At 38.8% G+C, this 18,228-nt stretch overlaps 2 protein-coding genes across 2 annotated transcripts in view; one reads left to right on the plus strand and one right to left on the minus strand.

Moving 5' to 3' along the window:
* The window catches only part of LOC146005043 (putative tubulin polyglutamylase TTLL9), a 102,717-nt gene that overhangs the window by 59,076 nt on the left and 25,413 nt on the right, over nucleotides 1-18,228 (plus strand). Inside the window, exons 2-5 of the mRNA XM_083144189.1 lie at nucleotides 8,476-8,565; nucleotides 13,341-13,511; nucleotides 15,672-15,743; nucleotides 17,259-17,365. Of these exons, the coding sequence (XP_083000315.1) occupies nucleotides 8,485-8,565; nucleotides 13,341-13,511; nucleotides 15,672-15,743; nucleotides 17,259-17,365 (431 nt within the window). The 5' untranslated portion in view covers nucleotides 8,476-8,484. The remainder of the gene's footprint in view (nucleotides 1-8,475; nucleotides 8,566-13,340; nucleotides 13,512-15,671; nucleotides 15,744-17,258; nucleotides 17,366-18,228) is intronic.
* LOC146004584 (protein GVQW3-like) lies at nucleotides 728-1,120 on the minus strand. The gene has a single exon (XM_083143453.1). The coding sequence runs from the start codon at nucleotides 1,118-1,120 to the stop codon at nucleotides 728-730; it is 393 nt and encodes a 130-aa protein (XP_082999579.1).

Consider the following 18,228-nt stretch of genomic DNA (forward strand, 5'->3'; position numbering starts at 1 on the left):
GTAATTTCTTAGCCTTTGCAAGAAACAAATGAGACAGAGATGGGAATCATTTTTTTTATTCAACATAATCCCCTCTAAGGTGAACACACTTCCTAAGTCTTTTCTCCAGTTGTTGTAACCCCCCCAAAAAAATCTTTTGGTTGGTCCGCAAACCACGTACGTACAGCATCCTGTGCCTCAGAAAGTGACCCAAATCTGACCCCCTTCAGAAATTTTTTGAGATTTGTAAATAGGAAGTAGTCAGAGGGGGCCAGATCTAGTGAATAAGCAGGGTGTTCCAAAACTGTAAACTTCAAATCCTTTAATTTTTGCTGGGTAATGCCTGCAGTGTGTGGAGAGGCATTGTCGTGCAAATACAGAATTCCATTTGTCAAATTTCCGCGTCGTTTGGACTTAATTGTCTGCTTCAAATAATCAAGAAGTGATGAATAATATGCCCCTGTAATAGTTGCACCCTTTTCCAAAAAGTCAATTAGCAGTACACCGTCTTTGTCCCAAAAAACACTGGCCATCACCTTGGCTGCCGTCTTTTGCACACGGGCCTTCTTTGGGCGTGGTGACTCAGAGTGGGTCCATGCCTTTGACTGTTCTTTTGTTTCAGGATCATAGAGGTAGATCCAGGTCTCATCCTCAGTCACCAATCGAGACAAAAATGTGGACGCATCCTTTTGAAAATAATCAAGAATCACTTTGGATGTCCTCACCCTGTCACGGTGCTGATCAGCGTTCAAAATTTCGAGATCCACTTTGCTGAAACCTTACTCATACCTAGATAGTCGATGATAATAACACCAACTCTTTCACGGGAGATGTTTAGAGACTCAGCAATGATTTTAGTGGAAATTCGCCGATCTTGAAGAATTAGATCATGCACAGAATCGATTACTTCCGGAACAACCACACATGCTGGCCTTCCTGTCTGTGGCTCATCATCTGTGCTGAAATGGCCGGTTTTAAATTTAGCTACCCAGTTCTTAACAGTGGCATATGCAGGGGCATGGTCCCTCAAAGTCTGTACCAACGTTTCATGTATCTCCTTGCCTGACTTTCTCTGCAGGAATAAAAACTTTATCACCACTCTATGGTCTTTCACTGTAAATGTTGCTTCAGGTGCTGCCATCTTTCAGTCACATCTTAAATAAAGAAAAACCATTAGACGTACAAATATACTTTTCTCTACCAACAATATACAGACATTAAGCTGCAATTTAAGACCAAATTCATGAAAATACGACAACATGAAAATGTAAGGCTAAGAAATTACCAGCACCCCCTCGTATACCATGTCATTTGACTACCATGCTTTAGGGCTACCATATCCTTTGGCTACCTTGTCTTTTATCTACTATGTTCTTTCGCTACCATTTCCTTTGACTACCAAGTCCTTTGGCTAATATGTCCTTTGGCTACCATATCCTATGTCTACCTAGTCCATTGACAGCCTTGTTTTTTTGGCTACTTTGGTCTTTGGCTACCATATATTTTGGCTATATTGTCCTTTATTTACCATGTCCATTATCAACTATGTCCTTTGCCTACGATTTCCTCTGACTATCATGTCCTTTGATAACCTTGTCCTTTGACTACCATGTTCGTTGGTAAACTTGTTCCTTGTCTACCATGTTCCATGACTAACATGGTATCTGACTATCATTCCCTTTGGCTACAGTTTCGCTTAGATACCATTACTTTTGGTTGCCATGTCCTTTGACTAGCATGTCCCTTAGTTACCTTGTCCTTTATCTACCATGTCGTTTGGCTACCATGTTCTTTGCCTACCTTGTCCTTTATCTGCCATGTTCTTTGGCTACCATATCCTTTGACTACCTTGTGCTTTGGCTGCCATGTCTTTTTGCTAGCATGTCCTTTGACCATCTTGCCTGTTGCCTACCATGTCCTTTGACTAACTTGTCGTTTTGCTACCATGTCCTTTGACTACCTTTCTTTGGCTACCATGTCCTTTCGGTACCATGTTCGTTGGTAAAATTGTCCTTTGACTACCATGTAACTTGATTATCATGTTATGTGACTACCATTTATTTTGGCTACCATTTCCTTTAGCTACCTTGTCCTTTATCTACCATGTCCTTTGGCTACCATGCCTTTGACTACCATGTTTTTCCTCTATTTTTTCCTTTATCTACCATGTCTTTTGGCCTCCACATCTCTTGGCTAGCATGTCCTTTATCTACCATGTCCTTTGGCTACAATGTCTTTTTGCTACGATTTTCTTTGGCTACTATGTCGTTTGACTACCATGCTCTTTGGCTTCCATGTACTTTGGCTACCTTGTCCTTTGGCTACCATGTATTTTAGCTACCATGTACCCTAACTACCTTGTTCTTTGGCAACCATGTCGTTTGGCTACCATGTCCGTTGACTACTTGGTTCTTTACCTACCATATCCTTAGGCTACTATGCCCTTTGACTACAATGTTCTTCAACTGCTTTGTCCTCTATCTAGCATGTCATTTAACTACCATATCCTTTGGCTACCATCTCATTTGGCTACCATATCACTTGGTTATCTTGTCCTTTATCTACCGTGTCCTTTGGCTACCTTGTCCTTTTGTTACCATTTCCTTTTAGCTACCATCTCCCTTGCCTACCTTGTCATTTCATTTCCTTTTCCTTTTGCTACCATGTTATTTGGCTACCATATCTTTTGGTTACCATGTCCTTCAGCTACCAAGTCTTCTGGGTATCATATTCTTTGGCCACCTTAGCCTTTTTCTACCATGTCCTTTGACTACAGTGTCCTTCCGCTATCTTTTCCTTTATCTACCATGCCCTTTGTAGAAAACGTAGCGCAGGGAATAAATCAAAATGTAGTTGTTCTCTCGTGGACCAGGTTCAAAAACTCCCTTGTCGAAGAGTTACTGTACGCAATGGACTATATTTGTGTGGCGTCATATTGAGTTCAAAGAAACCCGTCACGTGTTGCTCTGGCATTCGTACCATGAACCGCAGCCAATAGGAGCCGTCGATGAGGTAACGTGAGGCTGCACAGGCTGCACAACAGGTGACGGTCAATGCTGCTACAACCAAGTGAACGAACGCACGCGAGAGAATGGGGCTACATGGAGAGGGGCAACGTGACTGCAGCGTTTGCGTTTTGCCCATTTCTACCTTGTACCTGGGTCATTCCATGTCAAATCATCCAGAATTTTGTGAAAATGTCACAATACGCAACTTGGATGTAATATAGACCTGACGATAAACAATTATCCACTTGTGAGCATGAAAGTCTAATCCAGGTGCTCGCTGTCTCGAGAATCTACCCACCATCCCCGATTTTGATGAAATTCGGTATACTTATAGGATTTTTAATGCTGATTACAAAAATGACATTTATTTTTAGATTGGTCAAGTGGTTCATAAGTTACGCGCTTTTTAAAATCTTCGTGTACGTCACTTGCGGCTCCACTTTGAATGACACGCATTAGGTTATAAACGATCCTATCTTCCCTCGGGTTTGCCGTAGAAACTTCAAGTTTCTTTTCTTTTGTTCAAAATAGTGTAAAATTTCATTTAAATAAGGTTTCAGATGATTATATTAATAACCATGTATTTTATGTATACTTTCATGTATTTTTTTAGAAGAAAAAATGACTAACTTCAAGAGCGAATTTCGTGCAATGCCCCCCCTTCAATTTCCCCCCAATTTTATATGTAGGTATCTCAAAGTGTGTACTAATACCTGATGAAAAAATTGGGATGGGCGGTTCAGAGACAGGGTGATAAAAAATCATTTTCATCAAATGACATTAAAAGTTAATCCTATTAAAAATGCTTATGTATTTAGTACAAAGCCTGAAGTTCAATATGTTTTAAGGTATAATATTCAAAATTTCTGTTCACTATGTGTGCAGATAAGCATAGGCGTAACCTGGCGGGGAAAGGGGAGCATTTGACCCTTTCCAAAATTTATAGATTAATTAAAATTTACCAGTTAAATATATATTGTGAACCTTCTGGCACTTGAGGAACAAACAAATAGAGAGTAATAATTGTGATTTTTCAAATGTATTTAGCAAATAATCTTGGACACTATTTTTATGGTATGGAAAACGTTGTGATTCTTTCAACCCAAAGATAGTTCCCAAGTTACGCCCATGAAGATAGTACTAATAATAATTACACTATTGTACTCTATGCATTGCCAAAGTTTCATGTACTATCAATTGTGCCCTTCACATTTTAGAAGAATATTTTGACCATTTTGAACACACTAAAGTATTTGACTTATCACTAAGTACATATGTCCTTCCATTTGTGTTGTTAATGTCCACTGGACACAGAATATTTTGTGGCCAGTAGTAGGAAGTTGATGGACCAAGTGGATGCAAGAATTTAATTGTTGCATTTCCTTTTTTCCCATGGACTTTTGAAGCAATCTTACAAACAAGTTTTAGTCACACACACAAGCTACTACATAACTGTTTAGAGTTGGAATTCAGAAAGAAAATTCCTCACAACATTCAAACCACACAGTTATACAAAACTTATTTCATCAGCTCTTATTATTTTTGCATTGACTGTTAAACAACTAGTGTTTCGAAGTAACTGGTTGCAAGTAACAGTTACTTTTTATTTAGGAATTCTAACTGTAACTTGCGACTGGAATTGCTGGCCTGGCAAGGAAGCTATGATTTGTTGCATGCTAACATTAGAATATTCACGCTTTACTTCAATTCATTTTTAATTACATGTGAAAACTTCAGTGTTTTTGGTGGTCTGCTGCGTTCGTTTGGAATGTGGTTCTCAAGCTACGAAAAAGTCATTGTCAAAGGAGTGGGCCTTGTTGATATTGGAATGGAGGAGAAAGAAATAGGTGCAAGTGGAATCAATGACACCATATTCAATATACCGTGGTTAGCATACTAATGATTTCTTAATTAAAATCGTTCAAGCAAGGCTGACTCTGTGTTCCATCATTTATTTGCAGTAGTAATGTAAATATATGAAGGCATATTATGTACTAGAAACATAAATAAAACACTCAAGTCTTCACGATCATTGATTTTGTGTAATTTTTACACAAATCAGATTGTTAACTGTAAGTTACTTTCACAGTAATTGTAAAGTAACTCATAATTACTTTCAAAGTACCAGTAACTGTAACTGAGTTAGTTTTTTAAATGAGTAACTGTAACTCTGTTACTTGTAAAAAGTAACTTACCGAACCTGTAGCCTAAGTTCAAAATAGTGTATACTTAATTTTCCTGGTTCTGTTGTTTAGTACTTTGCAATCGCTGACACATCGTACTGTGCGTTTTGTCATTTCACCTTACATCATTAATAAGAAATGTATGCCTTGAATACTATTTCTAATTGGTACATCATTGCCGCATTTGTTTTAACTATTCCAACCAGCCCGTCACAAGAGTTTCTGTGGTATATGGCAAAATCTCCATGGAAAAACTTTAATCAGCACAAATGTGTATTATTAATTCTAACTTCATATTACGTATCCCCGTGAAGAGTAGCCAAAAAAAGAACTTCCATATTGAGATAAAATGCACAAAAACAATGTTCTCGAAGATAATTTGCTAAACTTGGGGATGCTAATAATGATGATTATATTTCTTAAAAAATTGAAGACAGTTGAAACTGACTTAGATCCAGTGGAACCTCGATTTTATGTTATTCAGGCGACCAAGCTGAAAAAACTTAGTATGCGAGAAAATGTAAAACGGAGGAAAATTTCTTAGCAATTTGCTATGTTGGAACCACCAAGATTGAATATAAAATGCAGGACAATGTAAAATCAAGGAACTTGAAATCGGGGTTCCGCTGCAATTATTATTTGTAAATTTTAATTAATTTATGAATTTTTGAAGGGGCGAATGCTCCCCTTTCCCCCGCCAGGTTACGCCTATGCTTATCTTCACACATAGTGAACAGAAATTTTGAATATTATACCTTAAAACATATTGAACTTCAGGCTTTGTACTAAATACATAAGCATTTTTAATAGGATTAACTTTTAATGTCATTTGATGAAAATGATTTTTTATCACCCTGTCTCTGAACCGCCCATCCCAATTTTTTCATCAGGTATTAGTACACACTTTGAGATACCTACATATAAAATTGGGGGGAAATTGAAGGGGGGGCATTGCACGAAATTCGCTCTTGAAGTTAGTCATTTTTTCTTCTAAAAAAAATACATGAAAGTATACATAAAATACATGGTTATTAATATAATCATCTGAAACCTTATTTAAATGAAATTTTACACTATTTTGAACAAAAGAAAAGAAACTTGAAGTTTCTACGGCAAACCCGAGGGAAGATAGGATCGTTTATAACCTAATGCGTGTCATTCAAAGTGGAGCCGCAAGTGACGTACACGAAGATTTTAAAAAGCGCGTAACTTATGAACCACTTGACCAATCTAAAAATAAATGTCATTTTTGTAATCAGCATTAAAAATCCTATAAGTATACCGAATTTCATCAAAATCGGGGATGGTGGGTAGATTCTCGAGACAGCGAGCACCTGGATTAGACTTTCATGCTCACAAGTGGATAATTGTTTATCGTCAGGTCTATATTACATCCAAGTTGCGTATTGTTTTATTTCAATACGGAACTTGGACCCTATTTAAACTAATTCGGGAAAAAAGGTTCCTGGACCGAATTTAAATTCATTCAGAAAAAGGGTTTCTGGACCGTATTTAAATTGATCGGGGGAAAAGGTTCCTGGACCGAATTGAAATACTTTAGACATAAAAAGGTTCTTTACGGTCAAGAATCCATTTACGCTTGCTGTCATTTTCTCTCCTGGCCGGAATTGAATTTATTTAAATTTCCAGGACTTTTAACAACTCTGGATACCATGTCCTCTGACTTCAATATAACATGGCTATCATGTCCTCTATCTACCAAGACCTTTGGCTACCATGTCCTTTGACTACAATGTCCTTTGGCTACCATGTCCTTTAGATTCAATGTCCTTTGGCTACCTTGTCCTATATCTACCACGTCCTTTGCCTACCATTTCCTTTGGCTATCTTGTTCTTTGGCTACAATGTCCTTATGGCTACCATGTCCTATAGATTCCATGTCCTTTGCCTACCTTGTCCTATATCTACCATGTCCTTTGCCTACCATTTCCTTTGCCTACCATTTCCTTTGTCTACCATATCCTTTGGCTACCTTGTTCTTTGGCTACAATTTCGTTTAGGTACTATGTCCTTTGGCTACCTTGTTCTTTGGCTACTTTGTCCTTTAGATACCATGTCCTTTGACTACTATTTCCTTTGACTGCCAATTCCTTTGGTTGCCATGTCTTTTGCTTTGGATACCATATTCTTTTTCGAGATTGTCGTTTAGCGTCCATGTCTTTCGGTGCCGCCCCTTTCTTTTCTTAGGGCTTTTTGTTAGTCGCAGTGGATTTTAGGTCTCTTGCTTAATTATCGCTAACATTGAAATCTAGATTATTTGATCTTTATTTAGACAGCGCTTTCGATCGTAAGGGGGGGGGTGGAGACACGCGGTATTTTAAAATATATTCCCTTTCCCATAATCAGTTGATAACGGAATTGTCAGAGTCACCAGACGTCACTGACAGTCAGTCTGGATGCTTGCACGAATATCCGATTGGCAGCAGCAGTTTGCGGACGACAGACTTTGAACTTTGCAAAGATTAAACTTCTTGCCTACAGAACAAAAGTCGTTTGTCAACAGGATTCAAATTCTCCACCTTTCACTAAATCCTCCAATCTTCCATGCACGGCAGTTAAAGACTTCATGATATTGGTGTTGTTTTATTATTATACTAGTTGTAAATGCAACTTTTTCATTGTTCATGCCTTGATATGAAATAGATGCACCCTGTTTTCATATCTTTTTTCGGAACAGCAAATTCATTTCATGCTGAAACTTTTTAGAGGAGGCAGTGGGCACCTTGTCCCTCTCTAGAATTCCTTCTTCGAGATGTTCTTGAAAAGCTATTGCCGTAACTATTAAGGTGAAGAGTGATAGTTTCGCAAGAGGTGGGCAATTATTTCAATATCGTCGGAATGGACACTAAAGAAGACCCAAAGACCCGAACAGTATTAAGAGAGTATGCATTTCTCCCCATGTTGCAAGTGGAAGCTGCTTTTTAAGTTTATTATTAAGCCAGATACGATCTGTAAAACAGTATAGACTTATGCATTCGTTACGGGCAAACAAGTTTGACTTGAAGTTACGTCTAATCAAATGGAAGTTCCGATCTTTCCCAACACAAACAAAATCTTCAACCTGTCCTCTTGTCGTCCATGTGTTCTTCTACATCATCGGAAGTTTAATATTCCCAAGAGAATACTCCCATGAGCGTAATGCTAAGCTTCCTCTCCCTCCTACGACCATTCAGCGCTGGTGGCGGAGGAGCAGTTCCGGGTCCTCGCGACTGGCTGGACGTGGAAACTGTTCCTCGTGCTACGATCGCAGAGTCTGATGCTGTCCCCATCCTTTGTCGTTCCAGAGCTCCACGATGTCGAAGGAGAAGATCCGTTTCCGCTTCGAAGGCTCCTCCACGGTGCTGGACGCTCTGCGGGACAGAGGCTGGATGCAGGTAGGTCGTCCTCCCTGCAGAGTAGCATAGAGTGGAGCTGCATGTGATGTTCCTATGGATTCATCTACCGTGTCGTCAATGTCTTCATCGTCGGCAAAGTGTGTGAGGAACAAGGGCGGCCGCAGGGGCAGAGGGCACTTGGCCCCTTCTGAGATTTCTGGAAAGAGTTAATGTAATTCGAATGGTGAAATTCTAGCGATATTTTACAACAAAAAGTATTGTTTTCTTACAGATCGTAAGTTACAGCAACTACTACTACTATTATTATTATTATTATTATTATTATTTGAAATAGGGTTACATTTAAGCTTACAGACTATTTTATACTGATTTTCTAACTATAAAAAACAGCTATTTGTCCTACATTAATTTATATGTTAAGTATACAGTTATGCAAATTGTAGATAGATATACAAAATATGAAAATTAAAAATATATGTCATTTTAAAAAAAAACATAAGAAGCAGCAGCAGTAGTAGTAGAAGCAGTAGCTAATATATAACATGTACAATAATAATAATAATAATAAAAGTTCCTATGACTATGACCCCCTGGAAAAAAATCCTTCGGGAGCCCTTGTGAGGAATACCTTCAAAATACATTTATAATCTATGAAACGAGCCTAATAGTTTAGAAATACTTGGAACTGAGAAAAAACACGATAAAGGAAGCAAGTAAATCATTCTGTATAGCTTGTGAAACAAAACTAGCAGAGGTGGTAACGAGGGTGGGGCAAAGTGGCGTCGCTAGAAAAGTTCAAATGGGACGAAATAAATGCAGCTCTGCTTCGGTGGACATCTGTCTCGCTTTCAAACCATCACGTTCCTCTCTTTTTTCTATATTTCTGTCTCTGTCTCTCTTGTTATCACTTTCTTTCTGTCTCTGTCTATCTCTCTTCCTTGACCACTTCCTCTCTCTTACTCTCGTTTCTCTTCTTGTCTTTCTTTCTATTGTTCTTCTTCCTTCCTGTGTTTATCTACTTCTCTTTCTCCATGTTTTCTTTCTTCCTTCCTCCCTTTCTGTCGCTGTACTTTCTTCTTTCTGTTTATGTCCCTCTGTACAGCCACCGGCAAAGTGTAGTACATTGCTGTGTTGTTCCAAGAAACAGAATTATGTTTAATGATTGGTTGGTTGATTTAGTGTTTTAAGTCTACTTTATGCACAGTAAGGCTAATCGGGACTGGACCTACAGTCCAGGAACCACTATGTGCCTTCACTGAGTATCGAACCCGGGGCCCCTTGATTACAAGGCGACGACGCTAGCACTGCGCCATCGGGGAGGCCCACAATTATGTTGATTCGAAGTACATGTTGTACTCTACTTGTCGACATTGTGAGTTGGTTAGATCAGTGGTATTCAACCTGGGGTACTCGTACCCCTGGGGGTACGCGAAGACTTTTTAGGGGGTACGCACAATTTAAAATAATTATAAATAATGAAAACTGTTTCTGACAGAGATAATCGGTGAAACGGTGGGTGTCTCCGATGATGCCGAGCTACTTATATATGTTCGGTATTTTGACGTTAAGAAATGTGCTATTAGTGATGAAATTCTGGGATGTAAACAATTGCCAGAACATACAAAGGGAGAGGATATTTTTTTAAGTTCTTAATAATTTCATAACATTAGAATTAAATTTGTCGTGGGACTGGTGTGTAAGTTTGTCCACAGATGGTGCTGCTTCACTGGCAGGTCAGAAAACCGGTCTTGTTGCTCGTGTTCGCCAAATAAACCCTCAAATAATTTGGGAACATTGCATTATACACAGAAAATTTGGTCGCAAAAAAAATAACTCCTGATTTACACGAAACGCTGAACATTGCTGTAAAAGTAGTCAACTTAATCAAGTCGCGTGCACTGAACTCCCGTATTTTCAAAAAAATGTTCTAGGAGATGGGATCCGCACACACTCGACTGTTTATGCACACCGAGGTGCGGTGGTTATCGCGAGGACGCGTATTGACTCGCCTTTTTGAACTGAAAAATGAGGTAAAATGTTTCCTTTCAAAATTAAAATCCGATCTGGTGACGTATTTTGAGAATGAACAGTGGCTTTGCCAACTAGCTTACTTGACGGATATATATTCAACAAATTTAACGATCTCAATCTTCAACTCAATCTTCGACAAAAATATTTTTAAAGCCCGTGAGAAAGTGAAGAGATTTTATAAGAAAGAATTACTTTGGGTTGATTGCGTTAATGAAGGAAATATTGAAGTTTTTCCAACTGTGTTGGAATATTGTGGACAAAATGATGATTGTATTGCTGGTGAACTTCTGGAAATAATCTCAGGTTACAGTTTTTTAAATACTTCCCAGAAATTGAGAAAGACGGTAACACACAAGATTGGATTGCACTTAGTGACACTGCCATCACACGCCTTCTTCCCTTCCCCTCCACTTACGTGAGCAGGGTTTTTCTGCATTGACAGCCATCAAAACGAAACACAGAAATCGCCTGAATCCAGAATCACCACTGATACTCGCAGTAACGAAGATTCAGCCACGAATCGAGGAGCTGGTGTGCAGAAAACAAGCTCAGCCATCTCATCAACAGGTAAGAAATATTAAAGTTCATAATATATTTTTGCTATACCCGTAATTTTCCTTTATTTATTTCATAATTCTCCTTTTTATAGTAAAACTGTATTATTTAATAGGTAATGATTTGCATAATTTATTTTAGATGTAGTTATGTATAATCTGAATTAAGGATAACTCGGGGAAGGGGGGGGGGGTACACGCTTGAGTGGAAAAGTTTCTTTAGGGGGGTACGCGGAGAAAAAAGGTTGAATACCACTGGCTTAGATAATGTTTGTGTAGCAGTGGACGTAGTTATCCCTTTTGTTGCCAGATGTCAGGACGAGGAGTCAACCTTCTAGCGCCACGAGTGATCATTCGTGGAACTGCAAGGAGCTAAGGCAATGATAGGAGCTTATCGATGGATAGAAGTTATGGTTAAATTACCGCCAGCGCGAAAGGATAATAGCAAAACGGATTTAGTATAACAGCGATTTAATGATTGCAAACTGGATAAGCGCGATTAAGAGATAAAACACCAAAAATATGTGCGAAAGGAATAACGGCGAATTAAGCGCTAAAACTTCACTTTCGGGCTTAAGTTATTTTCCGGTTGTTCTAGCGACCCAAACGATTGCCACTAACACGAAACATTTACTTAAGAAGATTGTCGAAAACAGTGCACTGTAAGGACAAAATATAAGTTTAATACTTTAGGATAGTAATAATAATAATAATAATAATAAAAGGGCCTTGGCCTATATCCCGACTGCCAGTCTCCCTCCCACAATCCTACATAGAGGTGTGGAGATCTACTAGCGCAAAATAGATGCCATCATGTGCGCTAAAAGTAATAGTAAACTACAAAAATAAAATACCATGAATTCGGCTGGGATTTTCATATGAGAAATGCGATTAGATGCCGGGTCCCGGGTTCGAATTCCTGCCTGGCCATGGATATTCTTTGTGAGTGTCTATTCATGAATTTCATCATATGACTCATTCTCATGTTTGCCATTAGCCAAAAGTGACAGAGAAAGGAAGTTGATCAATGCATCAATGGATTAGTGTGATAGGACTCCTCCCAATATATGGCACTTTTGCCATGAAACTCCAAGGTTAGCCAGTAAACCTTCTTCATACGTTACCCATACCATGTAATTATATTTTAGAAACAGTTACCATTCCTGCATGAACGAAAACTGTGCCCTTCACAAATACCACACAAGAACAGCTCAGAATTATCACTTAAAATCAATAAGACTACAGATATAAAGAAACACTATTGACTTGACCATACAGGAGTATTGATATGAAATAAATTACCTAATCACTAGAAGCAAATCGTAACAGGTTCCCCTGATTTGTGAAAAGTAGCAAGCCAAAAGCAATAACCTCCTTCGTCGGCCGTTACTCTCTCAAGCATTAAAAGAATGCTAAGTCAGTATCAAATCTATCTTCCTGGTTGATTGAAAGGAAGTTGCTGATCAACGGGTATTAGGGAGCAACAACCAGGTGGTGGAAGAAAGGATAAGTTAGAGTGTAACGGGCGACTTGGGGTCTTTTGCTTTGGAACGAGGAACGAGAAAGATCGGGGAGCTTGAGCGAGTCTGCATAGAGCACTTCTAGGAGTTTTCTCCGAGGATTTCTTCATCATCGAATAGACAGGTAAATATCCTTCTCTAACCATGTTGATCTAAACTGGAAGATATAAACCCAAATTCTTAGTGTTGTGCCATTTCAAGTGTGAAAAGTAACCTCTCGCCTATTACCATCAAGTTATCTGCCAAAGGGCGAGTGCTCACCAGTGAGGATGAATGAATGACGAAGCTACATCACCCAAGCATAATGGTTAGGATTCTGGTAAGATCCCAACGAGCAACAGTTCGTTACGAAATGTACACAAAGCAATTCAGAAATCATGTTCAGCGACTCATCCTAGAAAACATGAATTACAAAGTGAATGAATTCCTAGTAAAATAAAGGAACCAAATAAATAACTGATAGAGTATAAAGGGTGATAAACATATCTGTCTACTCTGTCAGTCCATATATTGTTACGAATATAATACACTCATTATCTACGTATGTAATGTTCAATTGTATTTTATATTGAATTGGATCGTAAACTGTGTAACACTCAACATATTGTAATATGCAATGTAATATATCTTGTAATTGATGAAACCGTGGATCATTGTAATCCTAAAGGTGAATAACCAATCAATGAATTCCCGTTCGTTGTCGCCTTAGGTGGAGGGTGAGGACGAGTCGTGGGATCTCTTCTGGTGCGAGGTGACGCAGCTGAAGACCTGCCTGGACCAGCTGAGGCTCCGGAACAACCAGCGGATCCCTCACTTCAGGAACCACTACGAGCTCTCCAGGAAGAGCTACCTGGCCAGGAACATGAAGAAGTACAGGCGAGTCAAAATTGTAATGGGTTGTATTGGGTTGCGCTGCAAGACTTTTTTCTTCTTTTCGCGCACATTTTAAATTTGCTCCAAGTTGTGAACTCTTTCATTGAATAAAGGTTCCTGCGCCGGATTGAAATACTTCACAGATAAAAAGGTTCTTTACGGTCCACTATTCATTTACGCTTGCTGATTTTCTCTTCCGGATCGAGGCCTGTAGCCAGGCAGGGTCGTCAGCCCCCCCCCCCCCTTGGCACTGCCGCCAGCCCCCTTGACATTAGGTAAAACTATTTTGTATTCTAATTTGTTTGAGGTGAAGAGTGAAAATGTAGACAGAATATGTTATTTTGTTCCCAACTTCACTCGTTCATCTTGTTTATGAACAGAAGTCTAAGGAGCGGCAAGTGTTTAGAAGATTCTCTAGACTTTAGAAAGTTCTTTCATAGGGAGCCTCCTTTATCTGTACCTTCCCTGTCCCTGTTGCAGCCTCTCGTTTGGCAGAAATCTGTGACTTTGATGTCATCATCCACATTCCTTCCGCATCTGCGTCAAATGTCAACAGATCCTAAGCTTTATTGCTTTGGCCGGGGTGGAATGTACGGTAGGTACTATGATTGAAGTGAATATTGTACGTACATTTTAACATGTATATGTTACATAGTATAGGAGTGTGTATTAAGGGATGGTGTCAGTAGCAGTCATTAGCACTTCAAGAGATGTTTTAGAAGATATAGCAAAAAATACTGTAGTATTTGTATGATATTTCTAAATTTTATATTTTAAATTAACTTAATGACCCCCGACACACATAATTTTCCTTCATTTATTACTACTAAACTTTTGAAAAATTGACTTGGTTTAGAAAGCCCCCTGATAACCCGTGAGCACCCCCTGGAGATCAGTTCTAGCTACGGACCTACCCGGATCGGAATTGAATATATATTTCAGATTCCTAGACCTTTAGCAACCCTATCCGTTATCACTTTCAATTTGAATGAAGTGGCATTTTAACATTATTTAATATTGGCCTGCGTGGTTCTCTAGCTGACTTTTAGAGTGTCACTATTGAACAGATCGCATTCTAGTGAGATGACGTAATGGGCAGTTTGAGAGAGACCATTGTTGTGGATGGACAGTTGTAATGTAAGCGCAGAGCTCACGCGCGACTGATTACGTTACATTTCTTAAAAAAAATTAAATTTGTGCATTATTTAGTCAATAAGTCTACGGCGTTTCTAGTGAGTTTTCATGACAATATACGCGTATTTTTGTCGTCTTAATAGAAAATATGAAACGTTTCTAAATTATTTTATATTACCGTATTTGTCGGCACACATTTTTGAGGAAAGGCTTTATCACTGAATTTATAATTAATTTACAATATTTCAAATATAAAGTAATTTGTAGGTCTACTTTCAACAAATAACTTACCTAATCCAACTAGGAAAGAATACATTTTAATCTTCTTCGCCACACACCAGAAGGAATCAACAAAGAAATCGTCTAACTCAGAAGAGAAAATTTTCATAAATGAAGGTAATCATAAAACTGAGTAATGGCGTGTAAGACGCGCCCTGATTTTCGGACCTATTTTAAGGGGGAAACGTGTGTCTTATACGCCTGCAAATACGGTATATCAGATTTGTTAGAGTTCTTCAGGGCATTCTTGAGCTGGAAGTTGTTCGCTTCGACGATATATTACGCTGAAAACAAATAAACATTTTGAAACGAAAAGAAGCATAATAAACGCATCATTTAAAGTACAAAAAGTAAAATTTAAAAAGCTCACCAGCGACCGACAGCATGACTCAAGCAAGCGCTACCGATCGCGGGTTAAAGAAAGACAACCTGCTGTGATATGAATTACATCTGGTTAGAATTATTTCAGGCTCATTCGACTGAATCTTCAATTGGTTTCCATTGCCAGTCGTCTAGATATCTGTGATAGCTTCCCGGTGTATATTCTCTCTCAGATATCTAGAAACAGAGAAAACAAATCACGCGAAATCACTGAACGATCTAGAAATAAATGTAAAAAGATGCAGGTCTAGTTTTTCAATAATTTGGAAAGAATCATTGTGTTAAACATTTCGTAGGTCAGTTCAATTTGTGATCGAACGTTCCATTTCGACTGCGGATGTTTTCGCTCACCCTCTCGTTCCTTTCCAGGAAGCAGATGCTTCGCGAGGGGCGGCTGCAGGAGGCTGAGCTGTGCGATTGCATCCCCATCACCTTCGAGCTCCCCGTGAGTATATCGTCAGAGTGCGGTCACGCTTTGCAATGAAGGTATCGCCGGTGGAAGCACATTGCACGCTGGTTAGGATCCCACTTTAAACTGTAACCTATCTGTGCATAAAGTGGACTTCAAACAACAAGCCATTCGTTCATTCAATAACTGGCGTATTCAGGATTTTCTTTTTGGAGGGGCTGGAATTGTAAATGATGAAATCTGGATATTACTAAGTTGCATTCTGAGGTGGACGATATACAGTATAGAACATTTCGTCATTGCCATTTTTAGTCTTCGTTTTAAAAGTTGTTCAAAGACAAAAATGTTAACCGGGGTCATTTTAAGAGGAGTTTCCATTTACAAGTATGTTTTTTCCGACTTCTTTACAGCTTTAATATGAAAATTTGATTTTTTTTTCAAAATTTCAGGAGGGGCTGCAGCCCCATCAGCTCCCCCTGCGTACGCCAGTGCAATCAATAGAAGTAGCCTCTGCAGTAGCGGCGATTGGGTGCTAAAACCGGGGGAGATAAGGACAGTTTACTTTCCTTGGTGGACAAGGCTTAGCATTAAGATTCCATAGTGCTGGGGCAAAGTAGGGGGGGGGGACTGCCCATCTCAAATTGCCTCGATTGATCCCCTGTAATTAATATTATCACAAAGAACTTTTCTCCCTTCAGAAACTAAAATATTTTCATTTCCTTAGCCTACACTTTGTATCTATCTTTCCCAAAAGCCAAGAAAACAATGAAGAGATAAAAGACAGCGATGTTTATTTACAGTATGCTTTTGAACAGTATGCTCCACGTATTACGAGATTATCACACAAACCCATAAGTTTATGTCTGTACATATATATATCATTGCTTATATATTGTACTGGGTGAGTCTTTTAAAAGAGGCCCCGTGGAAAATGTGCTCCTTGCTTGTAGGCAACCCTGGAACACCGAAGAGAAGAGCGGGTTAGAGAAATGTCCAGGGTATCGGTGCCAAGCATATTCGACAACATGACATGACATGACACCGCTCTTCTCTTCGGTGTTCCAGGGTTGCCTACAAGCAAGGAGCACATTTTCCACGGGGCCTCTTTTAAAAGACTCGCCCAGTATATATATGTATAAGTGATGAAGGAAACAGTGAACACTTACCACACGAAAAGAAATAGTTTGATATTTCGCGGCATATGCCGCATTATCATCGGACAAGAAAGACATCGGTGTTTCGTAGTGTAGAGGTGTGTATTGTGTGTGTGTGCACAAAAAACAAATATGTTATGCTGGAAAACAGTTATACTACTCGACCTAAACATGGGTGCTCGTCGTTCATCTGATCATCATCATCGTTGCTATTAGCAAAAGTGGCAGAAACGAGACTAAATAACAAAACTTCTATGAGTGAAGTAACTGTGCCTACCTTTTCTTCCAGAATTAATTTTTCAAACAGTTATATTTGGGCTCATTGATGCGTTTGAACTTAACCTGACGTTGGATGTTTTATTTAGTATTTCATGTATTTCTTTCTCCCTCCGCCTAGAACGACTACCGAATGTTCGTGGAGGAATACAAGAAGCACGCCGGGGCCACGTGGATTGTGAAGCCCGTGTGCGGGTCCCAGGGAAGGGGCATCTTCCTCTTCCAGAAGTGAGTTCTTTCATTAGCTGTGGACATTAGCATTGACATTCTGGATGTCATTAAAATATTTTTTATAGTCCTTGCAGCTAAATTTGGGCAATTTTTTAAATGATAGTTTATGTTTATTTACACCTTATTGATAATGATACTATTTATGGTTTAACATGATTAGCATTTTTCATATTATTGTACCCAAAATGTTTGCAAGTTTTGGGATATAAATTATTAAATTTTAAATCAAGAAAAAATTAAATGTGTTTATAGTTGACATATTACATTTGCTTTCGTATGATTTTTTGATTTGATTTAGTTTACTTTACTTCTCGTTTTGTGCCTTTTGGCTAATTTGCGAAGATGGGGATGAGTGATGAAATTGATGAATGAACATTCACAAACAACCAAGCCCGAGCGGGATTCAAACCCGTGACCCTTGGCGTCTCCTTTCGTATGAGCTTCACCTCATCAGTACATATATGTTTTTCCCTTTCTTAGAGCCTAATACACACAATTCAATGATTACGAGATTAATGTATATTCACCACAAGTGATTCTGATATCTACAAAATCCTTATGCATTATTCTATAAAGTGTTGTCCTGTGTGTGTACTGAGTAACCTTTGTACGTACAGCCTCATCTTTTAACTGGGTGTGGAGATTTTATCCTCGGAGGCAGTATAACGTTAGTTGTCGACGGAATTAGTTTTATCAATTGATTGAGGAATTTTAACACGAAACATTCTTTTTCTCTGGTCCTATTTTTCCATTTTGCGTGAGGGGCACCAATAGCCTATGTGCCCATAATTTTATAACGAATCAATAGTTTGCAAATTGTCCGTCACCATCTTCGCTCGCCCTGTTTCCATCAATATGAA

This window comes from Lepisma saccharinum, chromosome 22 (genome assembly GCF_977018435.1).
Source record: "Lepisma saccharinum chromosome 22, izLepSacc3.1, whole genome shotgun sequence".
In the NCBI taxonomy this organism is placed as follows: Eukaryota; Metazoa; Arthropoda; class Insecta; order Zygentoma; family Lepismatidae; genus Lepisma; species Lepisma saccharinum.